Below are 23147 nucleotides of genomic sequence, written 5' to 3'. Positions count from 1 at the left end.
CCTCATGAGCAATGGCCTCCAGTTTAGTAATGTTCCTGGGTTTGTGTGCTGCAACCGCCTTCTTCAAATCCCACCAGAGATTTTCAATGGGATTCAAGTCAGGTGACTGTGATGGCCCTGTAGAATCTTCCAGGACTTTTTCTGCAACCAAGCCTTGGTGGGATTTGAGGTGTGCTTGGGATCATTGTCCTGTCGGAAGGTCCAATGACGCCCAAGCTTCAGCTTCCTCACAGACGGCATGATGCTTTCTCCTAGGATTTCCTGATACGTCAATGAATCCATCTTGCCTTCCACATGCTGCAGGTTTCCAGTGTTAGAGTATGCAAAGCAGCCCCAGAGCATCACCGAGACACCACCATGCTTGACTGTGGACAGAGTGTTCTTTCTTCATTCTGCTTTCTCCAGACATACCGCTAATGTGCCGAAAGTTCCAGTTCGTGCAGAAAACTTCCAGTAGGTGCAATGTTCACCATGAATAAAATGTAAAAGTGAGCAATACTGCCATGTGCAGAGTAAATTTTGTTAGGATCTATTCATATGGATAGTTCATGATCACTGGACATCTACAACTCCCTGAAATAAATTTTATGTAATGGAACATATAAATGGGAGTGATTATATATTGGAGCTTGTTTTCGTCACATATGTTCAATTCAATTCAATTCCATTTTATTTGTATAGCGCTTTTAAGAATGGACATTGTCTCAAAGAAGCTTTACAGAATTATATAAACACGGGATACAGATTTTAAGTGTGCGAATTTATCCCTATTGAGCAAGCCGGTGGCGACGGTGGCGAGGAAAAACTCCCTAAGATGATATGAGGAAGAAACCTTGAGAGGAACAAGACTAAGAAGGGAACCCGTCCTCATCTGGGTAACAACGGATAGTGTGAAAGTAAAGGGAAGTTCATTACTGAACTTTATAAAACTTATGGAATATATGTAAGTGATAATCCACAGCTAGGTGTGCATTACACGATTTTAATGCACGACGTGAAGGCCTCTGCAAAGTGCATTAAAATCGTGTAACGTGCACCTAGGATTATACTGCTTATACAGTACCATGGATTGATAGCATTGATGTTTGCAGTGCAAAATTTGACTGAAAAGATAAAAATAACAGTTAATTTCCGTTAGTTATTTTATAAACAGGTCGTTAGGTCTAGAATTCCGCCCGCTCTAAATCATACACAGAGATAAAGTAGTGCGATAAAATGACATTTATTTGAATGAATTATAATAATTAGTTGTTAGAGAGAAAAAGAGAGAGCGAGAGAGAGACATTGTGCGTGTTCATTACTTCCGTCTGTGCTGTGTCTGTACTAATAATGAAGCTGCGAGTTTAACTACTGTAACTCTATGTTACTATGGTTACCGTTGTTTATAGGCAGCACATTAATTTAGCGTGGTGATTAAACTGACTGTACATTATACAGTTTGAATGCACACCTTCCAGCCAATCAGAATCGAGTATTCAGACACACCATGGTATAAGAGAAAATATTACACAGATGCTAGTTAATATCATACAGTTGCAACATACAGTAGTATCACACAATTGTAACTTTTAATCTTGCAATCTGAAGATAATATCACCTGTCTATAAAGTCACAATTGTGTGATAAGTCTGCGTAATATTTTCCCATAAAAAGAAACAAGTCTCCATAATTATAAGATTATAAATATGCTATTTTTAGATCAGGGCGTGTAGTGAGCTCTTTCGTAGTGCAAAATGACATCAGATTCAGATATTAGAAAAATGTTATATACCACCAAAGATGTTAGAAGTTTACCATTAACGTAATATTATACGGTTGTTCATTGTATTTAAAAGCAGATTCATTTTGCAGGCGTTATTTTTTGTTGCTATGGTTCATTACTAACATGGTGTGAAAGTTGGGCAGGCAGAAGAGAACACACGCACAGCAGAATAAAATACAAATACAAGCGATGGATATACTGAGTCACCACTTTATTGTGAAGCAGCCTTCTTCTTGATTATTTACATTAACTGCTTCCTTGCATGTTGACACATCTCTTTCGTGGATGCAGTATTTCCTGTTTGTCTCAGATCAGAGTTCTGATTAGGTACCGCTGGTGAAATCTGAGCGACAAAGTGTCTCTGCAGCAAAACTTACATCATGCTAGTTTTAAACCAATCACTCTCAATGTATAGTTTAGGATTCACCTTACATCCTGACTTACCAGCAAACTTACAGTGTATGAAAAACTGCAAATTCATATGAAGCATTAACCACTACTGTGGATTTGTTGAACACGGGTACCACCAAAAGAGGCGTATAATGTCACGAGTAACTTTTACATTAGGCGATAAGACTTTTATCTCAAATAATTAGAGGCATTTGTATAGTAGAAATTTTGCATGTGAAGTTTTGTCCCAGGCTGCTGCACATTAGAGGTCAACCGATTGATGGGTTTAATCTGCACCGATAACCGATTGCTGGTATTATCGGTTATCGGAAAAAAAATCAACAATGATAGTTTTTCTTGGTTGCGTATGTTACGAGAGTGGCTGAGAATGGTTCGCAGTCATTATACAGTATGAGAGAGGCCTCTAGAGGTGAATTAAAAACTATCACTGACAAATTTTGTTGTCTTATTTGAAGTGTTTTTGTAATTCATTTTTGATGTCTCTATTTATTTATTTTTTTGGAGTGTTACTTTTTGGTTCAGTTTATATGTACATCTTATATTCACATTAATAGTTATTAATAGTATATTATAAATTATACCATATATTCATATTTATATATTTATTTAATTTTCAAAAGTACAGTACATTTTAATAGTATAGTCAGTAGTTTATTTTTGTAATAATCTTTAGCAATATTTTACTTTCAGCCTTATGTTCTCATTCAGTTTCAATTTTAAAAACTATCGGTTGGTTATCGTCAGGTACCGCCCTACTTACTTTTCAGTATCAGTAAAATCCACTATCAGTTGCCCTCTATTACACATATAACAATACATTTAACATTTCTATTCCTCGTCTGCTTCAGGCCTTCTTATTCATGGTGATTACAGCACATTAAAGTCAGCCTCTCCCACTCACAGTTTGTGGTGAAGAAGCAGTTACACATCTCTCCCTCTTACTTTCTTCCAGATGATATGCTGTTGTTAAACAATGCATGAGGAAGCTTTTACCCTCTCATTATGGTAACAGTGCAACTCAAAGAAAATATATCACAATGACAATTAACATTTAAGGGCATTTGAGGCGCTCAGTGGAGGCTAAAACGCTTCCAAGTCTTTCAGCCGCTATAGATTTTGCCTATGCTGAGTGGGAAGGAAAAAATATTTTGATGGATCAACGAAAAGGCTATTTAAAAGATGTAATATGAAATTACCTTTGACAGTTATGGCCATGGCAGACACTGAGACAGCTGTTAATTCAACATGAAAGCATTGGTTGTTAGCGAGCTCACGCTAAGCTCTCGGGAGACGATTTGACGGTAGCAAGGCTCATGTTTCCGTAATGAGCCTGTCATGGACACTGTCTGATCTAAGAAGCCTTTTAGTTAACAGATGAAAACCAAAACACTGTGAAAATGCTAATAAGATATAATAAGAGATAGCTGAAAAGACCAGTGTGAGCTAGTAAAAACGCAAATGTGACGTCATTAGCGGACTGTGAATATTTTTGTTGATAGGGTTAGGCGGTATTGTAATTAGCTCATGAGCTAGAATTGGTGTATTTCACTTCAACAGTGACCTTGCATAAGCAGTGGGGTGTTTGTGTGTGTGTGTAGCCCTCCAGGCCAGCCTGTCATCACAGCTCTATGTGAAAGGTGCTAGGCGCTAATCACGATAGTCTCCTATAGTTCTCTTAATTAGCTGAACCTTTTCCCCTCCTGCTTCACCCAACAAGAATTGAACTCTTATATTGAGTTCAGAGACTCAGAGCATCCTCAACAAATAGATTAAACCCCAGAATTAGAATAACATGTAAAACTAGACTAAAACGAGACTTGTGTCGTGCCAATAAGTACATTTCTGTAGGATGCTCTTTAACTCTGGTTCTCATGCCCACAGTTTGGGTACACTTACATTAGGTTATAAAACATTCACAGAAACACTTCTAATGAACTTTAATTTCATCACATTCCTCCCACGTATTAATTTTCTTTTTCAACTGACAGACACATACAAATCTCTTGCATTATGGATAAAACCCTAACGCAAAAGAGAATGATCAGCTTCACATTCTTGTTTTCCCTTAATTTTAGAAAGAATTTAGAAAAACAAATCGGTTACAAATTAAGGCTAAAAAAAAAGTGAGCAACATTTTTGTTTTGTTTTTTTTCAAGGTAAAAATGTGCATTGTGCACTTAAGTAAGCTTCAGAGTTGTCAATTTTTCCTTTAAAGATTGAATTCAAATATTAAGTTGTTTAAACAATTTAACATTTAAGTGCATATATATATATATAAACACACACACAGACAGTTGTACCCAAAAGTTTGCATACCCCTTGCAGAATCTTCTAAATCTTACTACTCTTAACAAAATAAGAGGGATCATAAAAATCCCATGTTGTTTTTTATTTAGTTCTGTCCTGAATAAGCTATTTCACATAACAGATGTTTGCATATAGTCCACAAGACAAGATAATAGCTGAATTTATAAAAATGACCCCGTTCAAAAGTTTACATACCCTTGATTCTTAATACTGTGTTGCTACCTGGATGATCCACGACTGTGTTTGTGTTTTGTGATAGTTATTCATGAGTCCCTTGTTTGTCCTGATCAGTTAAACTGCCTATTTGCATATTTGACCCCTTTCCGGCAGTGGCCATATGATTTTTAGATCCATCTTTTCACACTGAGGACAACTGAGGGACTCGTACACAACCATTACAAAAGGTGCAAACATTCACTGATGCCCAAGAAGGCAACACGATACATTACGAGCCGGGGGGGATGTAAACTCTTTACCAAGAGTGCCAATATTTCTAGATCTGAATAAAAATCAGATATGTAGATGTGTTTGTTTTGGTAAAGCATTGACTCTTCGGTGCAGGAACACCATTAACTCTCATCCTTTTCATTTTGACACCAATTCTTTTATAGCTGTGTTTCTTCCTTACACTTGTCTTTGCACTTTATTTCTGGTCAGTTGCTTGAAACTTGTGGCTTTGGTGTTTAATTGGTGTTACTTTCAGCTCTTTCAGCAGTTTGGATGCTTACATTGTGTCCTTGAAAGAGGATAAAAATAATCTGCCAGAAGAATACATATAAACTTAAATGTGAAATTACCAATGGAGTGGCTTGAGCTATTATTAGTAGTGGAGGGGAGTTAAAGGAAATAACTAAATAGCAATCCCACAGGCATCTCCAATCACAGGCATCTCCACTCGTCCTGGAGCTACATCACTAGTAGCACATGCTCCAAGCAGATGTGTTCTCCTGGCAACCCGAGCAGCCCATTCAGATGGTAGTGAGAGCATGACAAGCCCACAACAAGTCATGAGGCACTCTTGAATGTCATTGGGGTGGAGTGGGAGTGTCGGGGTCACTGAGAGATGAGAGGGTTGAGTTAATTATAATAATTAGGGCTTGACTAACAAATCCATTACTCATGCTATAAGGGTTTGGAGAGTGGTGATGCACTGAAGGACATGAATGAGCAGAACCTTTTTAGATGAATGTTGCCAATGGACAGCAGAACACTCACCAGCTCACAGCTTCGTGTCACTCCTCTGTAGGCTGGATAATGGAACATGAAATGAATGGGAGTCTGAAAGTGTCCACGCAGCCTTTTTGGGGTTGATCATGGCTTCGGTGACGGGTGTTTATTCAGAGGGGAAAGTGGGCAGATATTTTTAGGTCCACAATGACACTTGATCTTGCTTTGTGGAATACACTGAATCACGGAAAGAGCGCCGAGTGTCTCCTTTCAGCTTCTTTAAGTGGAGTGTATGACCTGTAAAGTGTGTTTCCATAGATGCAAAGGGTAAGGTTTGTACAACAAGCACTAGCAACATGCTTGAGGTTTGTAGTTGCCAGTGAAAAAAGTTATAAAAATGAAAAGTAGGCTTGAATTGTCTTCGTATTTATTGTACTGCACTGATAAAATGCACGTCAATATACTAAGGGTGTTATATTCGTCTACTTATATAAATCACATATGCAGGTATATAAACGTGATTTTTTTTTAAAGTTATCATTTTAACTTTCAGTATAAAGAAGACAAATATAATAGTTACATATAAGCAGATTTAAAAAGTGGTTATAATTGTTCTATTTTCTATTTATTTTGGCACACCCTGAAGTCCATGTTTACACTTTACTTAATAACAATTTATACATACATAATTATACACTAAAGTGTAATAATTTTACACTCTGAATCATGTATTTGAGTGTGGATTAATGAACCTAATATAAAAAAAAACTCCAAACCTCACCATAAACCCACAATATCTTAACCACTCAAATCCCAGGACCTGTCGACGGATTCTCCTTCTCATTTGTTCCAGTACTTGTTACTATATGATTAACAGTAATTGCTGAAAACTATAACTTCAGTAATAGTGAACTGATGAGTGACGGAAGAATAAATTTAGACTATGAAGGATTAACTAAGACTAAGATTTAGACCAATAATCATTTCTAACTACTTCACAAGGCATTGGTTTAATATATCAACAACAACAAAAAAGAATCTCGAGAAACCAAAAGTTGGGCTGTGATTCTCACTGTTCTGTGTAAACATGTAGACATTGCAGAAAAAAACAAGCATGGTGCTCTTAAACAAGTCACACATATTGTTATAGATCTTATGAGATGCGAGTGGCTGACTTCTGAGAAGAATGGTATGAAGCGCAGAGTTGTGTAACATGTTTATTGTTTCGTGGCTCTATCACAGCCCTGGCTCACATATTCCACCACCCCCTCACTTCTGCCGCCCTCGCCGGTTAATGAGCTCGGGTTTTTCTTGCAGACAAAAGTGATGGCTCCACCTTCCTACACAATAATTAAGAGGCATCCACTATCAACCCATATGTCAGCGCTTCGGAACATCGGACGTATACGAACGTCCTAGCCTTACGTGCTTCCATTTCCCAAAGATTTCCCTTAATGGATGGGTATCTAAATATAACACAGTGTGTGTATGATGCTGCCACACTATCACACTTACTACGCATATCTGTAGTTTAAAAGCAGGGCACATTAAAAGCAAGGAATAAATGGCATTTTGGGATGATGGTGTACCATTTATAAAGAAATTGTTGCTGGAGTAGATAATAAATATCTGTTAAAAATAAGTTAGGTAAGTTTAGTAAAAAGAGGGTTTTTTAAATGGCCTATTTTTAAAGAACTAATACACAACTTAAATACATATGAGATAAAGCAATTCTTTAAACCCCTAAAACTTTTATCCGACTTTGTATATTGCTAATAAAGTCCATACCTGGGAAACTAATACTGTTTTATACCATGATATTAGGTTGTAGTTATCATTATGTTGTACAGCTCTCCTATTATTCATACCATTCCACTCCCATAAAAGGTTTCGGCATCATTTGTGCTGCGTTTGCAATAACATTAACCGGACTGAATGGCTCATGAAGCCTAAGCAGTGGAAGAAGTGACGGATACAGCATGTCAGATCAAAGCAAATAATTTGAATATAAATAAAATGGCAGTTCTCGTCTATTTTGTATTTCCACCTTTAATATGAAACATGTGAAATTTAAATATGTATATGTTAACAGAACTTCAGTTACCTCTATGAACAAAATCAAAATAATTAAATAAATCACTATACAGCTTATTTATTTATTTATTTATTTATTATTATTAAACATTAAGCCAGTGTTTAAGAGATCAATGGCATTTGCCCATGCCCACCACCACCCTCACAGCACAAACTCTCTCACGTAACAAAAATTATTCTACACCACAAAAACAAAACAGTTATGCAGAAATATACTACATAAATTTGGATGTATAGCATGCCTTAGTGGAACGCAAGAAGATAGTGCTACAGTAGAAAACATAGAGCAAGCCAGAAAAAGCTTTTCGATTTTGTTTTATGTTGACTGTATTCATAATTTAAGGTCTTTAAAGCTTTGTACAAAACATAAAGATACAAAATCAAAAGAATGATTTCGATTCTTAGGAAAAGTATTTGTTGGTTTGCCCTTCTGGGTAAACCCTTTAAGATTTTACACATCAGATGCATCATGATGTGCATGTACCTTTCAGGGCTGTAGAACCTATTAAAGCTAAAACCCATGAACTATCCAAAGAATGCTTCTTCCCTTAGAGTCCAGATATCCATTCATGGAAACAGTGTGTGTCTTGCTATGATACAGAAATCTAATAAGCATTCAGCATGTCAGATCAAAGCAGGCTGGCACGGTGATGAAGTGAGGCTTTTTGGCAGAGGCCTTGGTGCAAAGGATGGGGGCAAGTGAGAATCATTAACATGGCACTCATGAGAGAGAAAGAGAGAGAGCATGTGACTGCCAGTTAAACAGACCATCTTCAATAAAGTCTAAACAACCTTAAAGACAGACCAAACAGATGCTCTTTCCAGCAACATAACACTACTGTTAAGAGTCATAACGTCTAATTCAGGGGTTCTCAAACCTTTTGCAGTCCACTGTATAAAGAATTCCATGGTCTTCATCAGTAAAGATTTATTTTATGAACATAATCCAACTATTCCATGTTTAGGCTTATGATATAAACATGTACAATAATATCCTACTTATTTATTGGAGCCAAAGTGCTTTTTACTTCCACAATTTTCAATCATGTACCACGTTTTTAATGACAACTGTCAATAGACTTAATTTGTTTTTATTTATTTTGTGAGTTATTTAAGTGATCAGTCAAATAGGTTAATCTTATTTTCGCTACACTGTTTATCACCGTGTCTACACTGCGAGTGAGGAGCAACGTGGCCTCGTCGCAAACAGATCGCTCCTCTTGTAATAAACGACAGAATTTATACTGCAAGCACACAAATACAGCATGTATAATGACAATAAACTTGAATTAAAGTATATCTTTTAAGCTAATCCAACCAATTTCCCCAACCCCTTGCACACCGTGAAGTATTTTGGAGATAAACATAAGTTTGTGCTCGTGCATCACTGTCATGCTTCCCTGCTACACAAGCTCCGCTTTGCATAGTAGCAGATTTATAATCTTCTTTGTGGCATTTAATATAAAATACCCACCGCCTTAAACCACTTTTCCACTGCACGGTACGGCTCACCAAAGCTCGACTCGGCTAGCTTCACTTTTCCAAGCTTGCTTTTCCACTGCAGTTTAGTTCCACCTCAACATAGGTGCCGTCTCCCACTCGATTTCATGTGGGAATAATGTTGTATTATCGAAACCCTGTACAAATACACAGTCGGGCCGTATTCCAAATGCCTTTCCTGTTCACTGAACATGGACCCTATTAAGGATGTAAAATAACGGCCTTCTAGAACCTATGTAGTGTTCTATTGGCGCTTTTCCACTGCACGGTATGGCTCGACTCGACTCGACTCTTGTGGGGGGTTTTCCACTTTGGATAGTATCTGGTACTTTTGTTAGTACCACCTCGGTCAAGGTTCCTAGTGAGCTGAGCCGACACTAAATGTGAGCCACGCACTAAGAGAGTAGGGAATTCTCCTTAACGAGTGGTTCTGTATTGTGCCTGAATAAATGTGTGTCAATTAATTATCTATTACTTGAAAATTATGTATGGGTTAGGGTAAGTTATTACTTTTATTATTACTGAATTTTGTTTTATTAATGTCTGATAATAAAACAAAATTCAGTAATAATGAGCCATAAATCATTTTAAAAAATAAGCAAATAAAATAAAAATATAAATTCCACTTAAAAAGTCAGACATTTCTGTACAACATGACTCCATAAAAGATTATCTAAATTTGCTTGTGATAAAAATTGTAAATGATTTCCTGGGTCCATCTTATAAAACAAGTCTTTCAAAGTTTGACCTGATAAATGGTGCTGTCTCATGACATTATAAATAGGTCAAGCTAAAAAAATATATGTTATATTGTCAAGGGAGTGTTGCAATATTGTCATTTTGGTCATTCTTCATCCTTCAATAGATATCGCATAGTGTATAGCACGTCATTTGGGACACAACTTTGGTCTGTACTTTCTGCCATGTTTCAGATGTGTGTGTTAGCAAAAAACGTTACGCAGTGAGTAAATGTGCCCCATGCCATGTGCAGACCGACTAATTGATAATGAGATTCCTTGACAATGATTGATCGATTAGTTGTTGCAGCTCTTAATAATAGTTTTTCTAATGAAGGCTTGTGATTTCAAGCACTATAAAAAAAAAACATTTTGAATTGTGGATTCACTGGCTATACTTCACAAACCCAAGTGTCCCCAGTCTCCACTTTGAATGGATTAGCAGGATGTAAGTCTACAGTATGAGTTTTGATGTTTGACTCTAAAAGTGATATCATCTATCCTTCAGCAAAAAAACGAAGCTGCTAAGGATTTTTGCTCATCTATGATTAGGACTGGATTATAAACCATAAATGAATCACTATCATAATTTTAGTCACGCAATTAGCAATTCCCCAAATGCCACATAAAATGTGATTCATTCCGCATGATCACAGAAAGTTTCCACTAAACGTACTTGAAGTGTGCTGACCAAACTGTTCCTCTGAGCTGTAATGATGCAAGCAACGAAAATCTTCTGTCCTGTTTAAAACTGAGCCACAGATGCACTTGATTTTTTAAATAAGCATTTCAAGTTAATTGAATGAATAATGCACCAAAAGGTGTCCATTAACCAAATCTGGAACAATTTTGAGCCCACGCTTACCACCATTAAATAATGCCAATAGATTATAATTAAGCAATGTTTTTCTTAACATTTTTAATCAATCATTCATATTATCTTTAACAGAAATTCGGTCTCAAATGGACTATAGTACAATGAGGAAAGTGATAATTGTACATGACACAAGACTACTACTGAAGTGAAGAACATTTTCCAAAGGTTGAATATATGGAAAGAATGAAGCCAGTACTGATGTGAGGCAGCTGGATCACTGTGCTGTACTCTGCCACTGCTGACTTCCAGACAAAACATCCACTTCTGCTTTCCTTTCCTCGCCAGCCGACCCTATTTGTGGATGATCTGTTTATTCCGGCCCTGTCAACGCTCCTTGCACAGAATTAGAGACACCCTACAGCCTCCCCCCTTTTCCCATATCTACCATTAACCCTGGGATTTTCCTTGTCCACCTCTCTAGTTCGCAATTTGCACCTATTTTAGATTATTGTAAGCAGGCCCTGTATTATTCTGCATGTTATATTACAAGATATTTCGTCCCAATTCATACAAAAACTAACCATAATATTTTTCTCTCTCTCTCTCTCTCTCTCTCATTAGCAAAGCAAAACCAATAATGCTTTTTGGTTCTCCACAAGAAGTGACCAGTTTTGGTCTGAGTCCATGAACAGAAAAATCTAGGTGCAGAAGGCTCTACTTCATGTTCTGCCTACTGTAAAGCAGACAAAAGCATATTTTCCTCCACTGACAGAGAGCAGTCAGGGCACCAGAATTAATGATGGCCGTGTTAGTGCTGGACAATCTGAGAACAGAGACTGAGGCATTAAACACTACCAAATTTGGAAAGAGAACGGTGCCTGCTTTAAAAAATTGTCCATACCGCTATGCCTTGCTCAGGTTTATGGAACTACTGGTCATTATGTAGAAGCCAGTTTTGATTTCACATTTAAAAAAAAAAAAAAAAAAAAAACCTCTTCAAGAGATGGAAAAACACTCTACTCTCATATTTATTTCATCAGATTTTCAGGTACATTGAATAATAGTGTACTTTCCCCCAGACCATCTCCTTGGGTGCCAGGAGGTATGCATATCATAATTATCATATATCACTCTCCTAACATTCCCTAACACCAATATAAGCCATAATGTTAATGTACTAATTATTTATTAACATAAAAGAAAATCACAAAAGAGTCATCATCTCACTAGCCATGCTGATAATTTCAGGTCAACCAAATACCAATTAGGGAAGATGTGTGTTCTTTGATTCACCCAAGTAGATAAAGACATTATAATTGGTTTTGTATTGGATTCATTCATGTTCATATTTTTTATTACTTTACAAAAGGTGCAATATGTATTCTTTTTACTTAAACAGGCAAAACATCCAATATTAAACTTACATCAACAACAAACTACAATAAACCAGCAATGTAATGAACTCTAAATTCCAAATACACTCCTCTAAGGCTTAAGCATTATAATGAGTATATACAGTAAACTCTAAGGAAAAAGGGCTCCTCAAGGGTGCATGACTTGTGGGTCACATGGGTCACAATGAACTGCAGATTGAACTGGACAGACAACACCAAAGCACTACACAAGAAAGGTCAGAGCAGGCTCTTTTTCATAAGAAAGCTCAGGTCCTTCAACGTGTGCAGCAGACTACTAGGGCTGTTCTCTCAGTTGATGGTGTGGTCTGCTGGGGGAGCACCAAAACACCTCAATACATCTCAATAAGCTAATCAGAAAGACCAACTCCATCTCAGGCCTAAAATGAATCTCACTGGTAACAATTACAGAGAAGAGAATGGTAACAAACCTGGAGAACATCCTCTCCATGGCACTTTTTCCATGGAGTACATTTAGCCCTAGGCTAATACCAACAATGTGTTCAAGGACACACTATTGGGGATCATTTTTCTCATCTGACATGCTTCACATCTCCTCCCAGAAGGACACACCCCTAGCTTCTCAGAATGAATAAACCATTGGACACAATTTATTTATGTACACATGTACAGTGCACACGTGAATCACCACCACTTGGTTGCTGTGAATGTATGCTGTTGCTATTCCGCACCTCATTGTAGTTTTGCACCTCTTCTGTTATTGTTATTTTGATTTTGCCCTTCTGCACCTTACATTTTTGCACCTTATTACATGACACTGCATTTTTGCACCTGATTACTGAGGTATCTTTGCGCTGTGTTAATTACTAATATATGCTGACTGTTATAACTTTGTCTAGCACTTCAATGTCCTTTGCTACTGTAGCACCCAATTTCCCCCTGAATGTACATTTAAGTTTTGACCAAACCACATTTATTTCTGGAAAAGGTCATTTACGACATCTGGTACAGTTCAACACTTACACACACACATACACACAAACACAACAAACTCACACTCCAAAGAAGCACTAAAGAAGCAACATGCCTGGTCATAGGACACTTACACAAACAAGCCTACACTCTCTTTGACCTAGAAATGTGGAGGTGGTTGTAGAAGGTGAGCAGAGCAAACACACACAGTACCAGTTTCATAACAGTCAAGGTCACTGCCTCCAAAGCTTAAAAGCTCTCCACTTCATTTACACTGCTCTAGGCCCCACTGAGTGCACTCAGACCTGTGCATTTTACACCCCTGCTTCACCTGCCTCTAATGGCAGGACCCTTAATGAGTTCCAAGTCAGACTAAAGTGTAAATGATGGTGATGAATCACTGAGGGCCTGCCTCATTACCCTTTCTTGGAGAAAGAGACTATCAGATGGGTCTTCACTCTAACTGTTACACACAGGAGCCTCAATAATGCTTATGCGTACTAAAGGACCAAATTGCTTTGAGCCATTCAATCTTTCCATTTCCACTTTGTTTGACCTGTTTTTGCTCACATAACGGCTTGTAGTTTATATGTTTACATGCATGCATGTGGTAAAAATGTTTCCTATTCATCACATTCCAGTCGCATATAATGAAAAAAATGCTCTTGATATTTGCGAGATGCCTCTCTGCAAATGTCGGCATTTTATGAACTTCTTAGACATCCATTAAGAGAGGCGGGTTCCATTATTTGATGTTCAACCATCAGTCATGTCTGATTTGATGCCAGTGCTAACAATCTCAGCAGGGGACAAATCATAAATTCATTAAAAAGCCAGTCAAGCAAATAAAAAAAAAACTCCAATTTGCTGTCCAGTCCTAAGTTTTGGTTTCCTGTAAATTTAACTAACATGGCTAAAAAGTGTTAGCTAGTATAATGTAACAATGCATGGCAAGCTATCTAGTTAAGTGCATTAATATAGACTAAGACAAACAAACACATATATGACTATTATCCTATTATAACAAAAAAAAAAAGGCTAAAGTAACACATCATGTTTGTTCTTTTGACAAAAATCTGAAAGTTTTTCCGTAGATTTCAGCTATGTGACATAGTGTTCTGTCCTCAGATCACCCGTAACAGATATTATTCAACTCTTGTCGACTTTATTTCAATAAGTTTTGTCAGTTTTTCCACATAACCGTGTGTTCTTGATTCAGAAAACATCATGCATTATGTTTAAACATCTTATACACAACAGATAAAAACTTTTGTTTGTCTAAAGCTGGGTGCACACTGTGCATTTTTTAATATTGCTTTGCGACTGTTGCTTGTCAGACTGTATGAACATGATCCCAGCTGTAAACCATGTCACACTGTAAATGGTCTGCACTTACATAGCGCTTTTATCCAAAGCACTTTACACTGTGTCTCATTCACCCATTCTCACACACACTCACACACCAATGGTAGCAGAGCTGCCATGCAAGGCGCTAACATGCCATCGGTAGCAACTTCAGTGTCTTGCCCAAGGACACTTCGATATGTGGAGTCATGTGGGCCGGGAATCGAACCACCATCCCTATGATTAGTGGATAACCCGCTCTACCACCTGAGACACAGCTGCCCCACTGTAGGATCTCAGTTGTAGTCTGTGAGAAAGTCAAGACACAAACAACAGACACACGCAAGAAGACTTGTACAGAGTAGGAGAAGCCACACTACAGGACTATGCCTCAAATCTTCTGACACTGCTAGAACTTAATCGGAGGAAAAATTTGATCGCGACGGCTTATTAATCGGCTGTCAGGGAACAAGTCAAGAGACTACAGATTTTGGCCTAGGATTATAGGAATCTTTTAGGATTTTCAAAATTTGTCTCAGACGACCAAATCTTGGACAAAATCATACAGTGTGAACCTGGCTTAAGTCAAAAGTCGAGTATTTTCCTTCTGGTTGTTAAACCAACTTCTCTGCCAGGCAACTACAAATAAAAACTAATAGCCCAGACATGAAATTTGCTTGTCCCAGGTGCCTGGTCTACTAATTAATCTGTACATGATTCTGAGACTGTTGTAATGCGTTTGCAGTGTTTACTCACACCAAAGACCATTATCAGACTCATCCGAAAGTCTTCAAGAAGTCCATTCATACAGCTTCCTCATCTCAGTTCTCTACCGAGTCCAAGAACATGCCTTGTCCTCCTGTCAACTCTCCCACACTTTCCTTCTCTCACAGCCTACCACCCATCAGTAATACCATCTGTAAGCTCCATCTCCATCAATACTCACATCTTCTTAGTAGTCAAGCCGATTGTCTGCAAGCTTCTGTTGCAAAATTATGTGAAGAAGGCATGATGGCAGCAGGTTCTGATGCTCACATGTTGTCTCAGTCAACATAACATGCATTCATAACATAAAATACATCAGTGGATGCGATTAGATGAAATACATGAAATCTGATATGATACCTATCCAATGTTTCAGGCCAATTTTGGCCCTGATATTGACTCAGTATTGGACTTACACATCCCTGCAACCATTGGAAGCTCAGTGGTAAAGACACTGGGCTACTGATTGGAAGGTTGTGAGTTCAATCCCCACCACTGCCAAGCTGCCACTTTTGGGCCCTTGATTAACGCCCTTAACCCTCAACTGCTCGGATGTATAAATGAAGTCAAATGTAAGTTGCTCTTGATATAGGATTCTGCCAAATGCCATAAATGTAAAAAAAAAATATATATATAATTTTTTAATTATAACAATAAATTTTTAATAAATATGGATTTTAGCTTCCAAATATGGTTTTACTTGGAAACCTCTCTAATACATACACTGTTTTAGTGTTCTCCCTAGAACTAAATAAGCTTTAAGTTTTGCATGTATACTCAACAGTACATTATTAAACCTAAGACGAAAATATCTTGATAAATTCTCACGTGAACTTGAGATATGAGAGTAACATGTTTTCCATCTTTATTTTAAATACTGAGAATACATGTTTTGTTCAAATGTTAACAATAAGATCATTAGTGTTAATTGTGTCTCATGTATCAATCTTTTAGTAAAGCTGAGAGAAAATTATCTAAATAACCTAAACTACAGAACTAAGAATTTCCTGCTAGAGTTACAAAAGTTCCAGTAACTTCATACTCATGTGCGTATGTTCATAAAATCCAATCACCTGCAAAGGCATGACTGATTTACATTCAGAGATGTCCACAACTCCATAAATGATGACTAACCAGTGAAAGGGCGCCTCCTAGGCATCACATGCTTTCAATTTTCCAGTAATGCAGCTCATCCATTGCAACCATTGACACACACTAACACTTCCTCAGCTACAGAGAATTTCTTTTGTCATACACTTATGACTAGTCTGGTTTGTCTTCATTTATGATCGCATTCTTTCAAGTCATTAAGGTATACTGATGTAATCTGCATCTAAAATTGCAGGAACTCATCGCTAATTATATGATTATATCATTCCAGGTTCACATTAATGAGTCTCCTTATACATAAATTACAGTTAAAAAAAACTCAGTAGATCTCACTGAGCTGCACGCTGCTTCTAGAGACGTCGACAAAAACAATGCTGGTTTAATGAGCGGTACTAAGAGCAAAGTTTCTGATATAGAGGCTAACCGTCTCCTGTTTTATACTGGAGCTGGCAGGTTAAATATTACAATCATAAGTAGATGATATGCAAACACACACACAGGCACAAACACACACACACACACACACACACACACACGCACACAGGCACACATGGCTTCATCTCTTATGGAAAATTAACTAGGTGAGAGGAGATAATCTGATTGGGAATTAACCAAGCATTGATGCCTTTGCCATCTGTTGCTAGCTCAGTATCCAAGCATATTTCTTCTTCCTGGATCTTCCCTATGTGATTGCCAAACGTTTTTGAGACAGTGCGTCTCCGGGACGTTTTTCACAGCTTTTGTTTGTGTTCACACCCAGGCGTTAAAAGCGGGCGATGTGCTGAATGAAAGCGCAGATTCACCCCCTGACAGTAGATGCCGCTTTTTGAAAAGTAGAAATACCCGGGTACACAAGGTGGCGCTGCACAAATTTCTGTTTCTGACATCCGGTTATCACTAAGAAGCAGTGTTTTTGGGAGGATTTGGGTATAAGGCAACTATTGTTGTGCCCAAAAATGTTAATATTCCTGCAAACTGATGAAGTGTTGAATATGAATAATCTTTTTTTGTGGTCAATATGATAATACAACTATTTGAATAAGCTATTTGAATAAGATGTGAAGAATACTTCTATATATATATATATATATGTATATAAAAATATATGCATGCCAGGTGCAAAATAAATATAATGGACTTTCAATCAGCAGATTGTCATTTGCATATTTCCAGGGAAGAGACAAAGAACAAACAATGCTATTTAGTGTAGAAAGAATTAAATGGATCATTTCGAATACATGCTTGCATTTCAAAGGATTCCGTCTTCATGTGTGTAGGCAGAAGGATGTATTAGCAGTGAGTATTTTATTTCAGGTATGTCATTTATCAGTAAAATGGTGGATGCTAGTAAAAAGGTTTCAAGTTTGCATGTTGAATGGCATTGTTTTGTAATAATATACCTGAAAAAAACATGATTTTTTTTTATGAATGAACAATGTTTTGCAACAATAACACAATAATAAACATGACATCAGGGAATGGTAGTCAGAAATGGTGGTGCAAATAAGTCTCGATGTCAGTAGTGCAAGTGAACGGTAGAGCAAATAAACATTACTGAGTAATACTTTAGAAATAGATTCCTAAACAAAGTATTTCTTTGTGGCCAAGACCTAATGTTGTGGTGCTCATAGTTTGTAGAGGTGTGCGGGATGACCTGATGGTAGGACACAGGCGATTGGTGAGGAAACTGAGCAAATGAGGACTGACCAAACTCTGCATTGTACACTAACTGTTGCATATGGAGTTTGACCAAAAACAGCTGGGGTGGGGACAATGTCATTAGTGCAGGTATCAAGCCATGAACAAAAAAGTAAATGTCATCTTTCTCTCTTTCGCTCTCTTTGTTGCTCTCTACACTGCGCTTTCTCTCTTTATTCTTGTAGTCGCTATGGCGTTTATCACAAAGCTCTCGGCGTTCAGACACCAAAGAAACCAGGAGCTCAACATTCAACTTGCTTCTTTTTCGATTCTTCTTCATCGGTTATACAGTTTTATACTTGAGCGCCACCAAGTCATAGTTTTATGTAACTTCAGCAGCGCCGAGCACATGAACAAACGCACGAATCTCATTGGTCGGCCAGTTTTTAACGTGGCGCATCAAAAAAACGAACCCCTCAACGTTAAAACAATTTTATGCTTTGACGCCACGTGTTTTACGTGTGAGTGTGAATACATTAACGGGCATTGGGCGTTAAACGGACCTTTTAACACGCTGCGAAAAATGAGGGGCTGCAGGGGGGAGTCATATTTTGAGTGAAAGGATTGTATTCATGGTCTATCGAAAATAAACACTTTAAAGTCATTTAGAGATTTCTTATTTATTTATTGACTTTTTAAGCACCACTAGATAAAAAAAAATCATTTCTAAAAAAAAATACATTTCTAAAAGCCAAATTCAAACACTTCAAGCACCTTGTACGAACCCTGTAAGCCATACATGACAGTTAGTACCATGGATTCACATGATGTTGCGGGGGCGGGACACTTCAGCTTCTAGAGAGAATTTGATTGGACAGAAAATTTGATGAGAAGCTGAAGTGCAGAACAATGTCATCAAAACTGCAGATCCATATCGGTGGTAGAGAGAGACTGTAAATTTTGAATGTCTGTGTCTTCTAAATGGGAATTTTGTCGTTGTTTTTTTTAGCACACTAGCTCATAGACAACCTTAAGCCGAACATATTCAGACTAAAAGCCACAAAACTTAAATTTTTGATTTCATTTGATTAAAAGATATGTAATCATTGGAATTGTGAGGGTTTTCTCTGAGGAGATGTTTGCTTCGAATTTTGGAAGGAGTCTCCGGTGTCAGCCCGTTGTAACAGTTAAAGTTAAAGCTGTAACTCTCTGACACAAGAAAATCTTAAAGACAGAGGATTTTGTGGTTTCTTGGTAACATGACAAATTGCATTTTTTTTGTCTTGTTCAAGATACTTCCAGAGAAAGGCAATAAAAAAAAAAAACAGAGAGACTGCTGAGGGCATGAACGGTTATAACTGTTATAAAGTAAGCGATAACAGGAACAAACTTGTTTTAAGAGTGTTCCACAACATTCAACATAACTATACTTTCTTTTTTAAGGAGTGTCACATCATTGTTTATTTAATAAACAAATTGATATTGGGCAAATTGCAGTGGTATAAGAGAAATAAAACACTTTGGGAAATGCTGTTATTGGACAATATTTCACTTCAGGGTGATAACGGTGTATCACACCACCTCATAGCTGGGAACAATTCACAAAATCAAGATCACTGTTCAATAGATGGTGACAGAAGACTATAAAAACAGGCATTTTATACATTAATGCCTCTTTCAAGCTGACACAAAAGCACAAATGAGAGTCACACAAATTTCAATTTCCAGCAATTACACTCAGTGAGCAAGAAGGAACGATGGCATTTATGCAAACGACTGAGAAAGGGTCGGCTTTCCATGTTTTATCTAACGTCTCTAACGTTTTTGTCAGTTGCCATCAGTCTAGCCGTGAGATGTTTGTACTTTTTACTCAGGCACTTTTGCAGATGCAGCCCGGGCCTGGCAAGCGCAACAGTTTCCACATTACAGCGGAGTAAATTTCCTTAATATGACATGATGTTTAAACAAATGAAGGTATTATAACCCCTTCATCTGCATCGACGGCTCCATATTACTATTATTAGAGGAAGGCGATAAAAGCAACGTCGGCTCATTTTACAACCGCTGTCTTTTCCACAGGCTCATCACAAACATGTTTATGGTACAGTACAGAACAGTACAGTACAGTACAGTGGATGTGCTGCTTTTTAACACGAGCACACAACACACACATACATGCAGTACAATGCACACATTACCTTGGCACTGGAATCCCTGCTTGCCAAATCCCCTGTTGAGTTGAGAGAGGGAGAGAGAGAGAGAGAGAGAGAGAGAGAGAGAGAGAGAGAGAGAGGGGACACGCACATAAATAACTGTATAACATCAAATCAGAACAGTAGTAGAATACACACACAGGAATAATTAGCTCTAGACTTCCCATGGACATGTACATAAATCATTCTATTTGTGCCCAAATGCCATTTTGATCCTATTATCACGTATAAACATGCACGAATGTAGCAAAGAACACTTGCTGAAAATTGTTCTGAAACTGAATTTCTTACAAACAGCTGTCACTACTAGAGAAAATAACAAGATGGAGTTCCCATCTTTGTGAGGTGAAAATAATTAGGAATATTAAACTAATCTGAATGCTAATCAAGGAAATTGTAGACTACAGATGTATTAGACTATACTGAATATACTATCTCACAAGTAACGGTATCGAACAGTCACTGGGTTGCGGCATTATTTGTACCCTGACTACGTATCTTGGAGCTTTAAACATGAATACAGTATACCTTTAATAATAACTGAAGGTGCATAATTGGACCTTAAGGACCACTGACGGACCCGTCAAGTTTCACTTCACTAATTAAAAGGTACACCACATACATACTGACGATACAAAATATGTCTCTTGATGGTACCGCCTCAGCAATGTGGAAAAGTACCGGAGTGTATGTATTAAACATTATCAAATGCTTAGAAAAACAGTACTAACTGTACTTTGTCTTGATACTGGGGTAGTACCATCAAGGAGATATGTTGTGTACCTTTAGCAGGCTATGTATCTAAACAACTGAATGCAATGTGCATTTAAAGCTTTGCTCTAAAAAAAAAAAAAAAAAAAAAAACTCCAAAAAAAACGGTCCATTTATGGTTCTTAAATCATTGCACTATATCCACATTTCCGGGTGAACAATACACTCTGAAGGTACCGAGGATGTACTCTTGGTTTTACCACCTCAGCAACAAAGTACCGTTTGCTACATTTATATCTGAAGTTCAATTCAATTCAATTTTATTTGTATAGCGCTTTTAACAGTGGTCATTGTCCCAAAGCAGCTTTACAGACATATATAAACACAGGATACAGATTTTAAGTGTGTGAATTTAAGGGGGGTTGGGGGTGGGGGGCAGTATTAAACTGTACCTTTCCTTATCGCTGAGTGGGTACAATCAAGGAGGCATGTTTTATACCTTTAGCAGGCTATGTTCTGTATCTGATACCTAAACAGAGTGCATGTAATGTAGCTTTAAATCTTTACTTTAAAAACAGTCCATTTATGTATCTTAAAGGAAAACTGTATCCACATTTCAGAGTGAACCTACACACTAAAGGTATACAAAAGGTGTAGTTTTGATGATACTACCACCTCAGCAACAAAGAAAAGCACAATCTGTTACGTTTATTTCTGAGAACGTATTAAATATCATCAGACTGTCAAGGCGAGGGGGGGGGGGGGTTGGGGGTTGCACTGGTGGACACATGTCTCCTTGTCGCTGTGGTAGTCCCATCAAGGAGACATGTCTTGTACATTTTACTAGGCTATGTATCGTTACGTTAAAAAAAATTAAAACTGTACGTTTATGTATCTTAAAGATGCAGTGTATCCAGGTGAAAATAATGGTAGAAAAGATGGACAAAACCGAATTAAACTGTACCTTTCCATGTTGCTGTGGTGGGACCATCAAGCAGACATGTACTGTATATTTTACCTACACTGGGTGCATGGAATTAATCTAGCTGTAAAGCTTTATGTTCAAAAACTGTTTAAGTCTCTTAAAGGTACACCCTATCCACATGTCCAGGTGAAAACTACACACTAAAAGATACCAAAGATGTACTTTTACTAGGCGATGTATCTTTTACCGGAACAGCTTTAAATCTTTACTTAAAAAACCAACTGTACATTTATGCATCTTAAAAAGAGACAGTGCATCCAGGTTTGCAGGTGAAAACACAAACCAAAGGTAAACCTACACAAGATGTATTAAACTGTACCTTTCCATGTTGCTGTGGTGGTACCATCTTTCACCTACACATGGAATTAATGTCGCTTTAAAGCGTTACCTAAAAAAAAATTTAAAAAATAAAAAAAAACTGTTCATGTCTCTTAAAAGTACACTATATCCACGTGTCCAGGTGAAAACTACACACTAAAGGCACAAAAGATTGCCTTGTTGCAACCACCACAGTGACATGGAACAGGAAAAGTAGCGTTTAGTTAGTGCTGTTGCTGGCTTGTGACACTGCACATATGGCAACACTTTTTTATGCATGTTGTGTTTGCAATCCACTCTCTCTCTCACACACACTCTCTCTCTATCTATCATTTTATTGGAGCACATTTACATTGAAGAGCAGTCCGATCAGTCTGTAGGCGACTAAGCGCGCCTGCGTCTCCTATCTGAAGCGGAAAGCTGAAAGGACTGGCGCGTCTCGGTGCGCAATGGTGACAGCCAGGAGTCCGGGCACGCGCTAAACTGAAAAACGGGCATTTCTTTAAGAAAAATAAATAAATAAATAAAAAAGAGAGCAAGCGTTTCATGGAGAAAGTTTCCACAATGGTGCTGGGAAAGTTTCGCGCAGAGAGCGTGATCCGCACAGGGCAGGTGCGTCTTACCAGATGAAGTCGGTGCAGTGGCTGCAGAACGTGGGCTGCTTGAAGAAGCGCGCGGTGAACTTGTGGTTCTTTACTTCGTGCACGTTCTTCTGCCGCAGCGCGCCTTTGCGGGCGAACCGGTTCACGAGCGCAGCGGAAGAGTCGTGCATGTGGATAAGATCAGCCATAGCGGGACAGAGGAGCGCACTCTCCCGCCGTACCGCTCAATCCCTCTCTCTCTCTCTCTCTCTCTCTCTCTCTCTCTGTGTGTGATGGTGATCGTATGGAACGCTTCACTCTGTGTCTCTTTCCTCGCGCTTC

The 23147-nt window shown here is 37.9% G+C and overlaps 1 protein-coding gene across 2 annotated transcripts in view; it reads right to left on the bottom strand.

The window, feature by feature from the left end:
• The window catches only part of prkcab (protein kinase C, alpha, b), a 165450-nt gene extending 142303 nt beyond the window's left edge, over positions 1 to 23147 (bottom strand). For both annotated transcript variants that reach the window (XM_017459435.3, XM_017459440.3), the window contains exons 1-2: positions 22848 to 23147; positions 20196 to 20227 (exon numbers count right to left, since the gene is read on the bottom strand). In XM_017459435.3, the coding sequence (XP_017314924.1) occupies positions 20196 to 20227; positions 22848 to 23014 (199 nt within the window). In that variant the 5' untranslated portion in view covers positions 23015 to 23147. The remainder of the gene's footprint in view (positions 1 to 20195; positions 20228 to 22847) is intronic.

This window comes from Ictalurus punctatus, chromosome 2 (assembly GCF_001660625.3).
Source record: "Ictalurus punctatus breed USDA103 chromosome 2, Coco_2.0, whole genome shotgun sequence".
Classification (NCBI taxonomy): Eukaryota; Metazoa; Chordata; class Actinopteri; order Siluriformes; family Ictaluridae; genus Ictalurus; species Ictalurus punctatus.
Note: the sequence above shows the minus strand (reverse complement) of the source record. Positions and strands in the feature narration are given on the sequence as shown.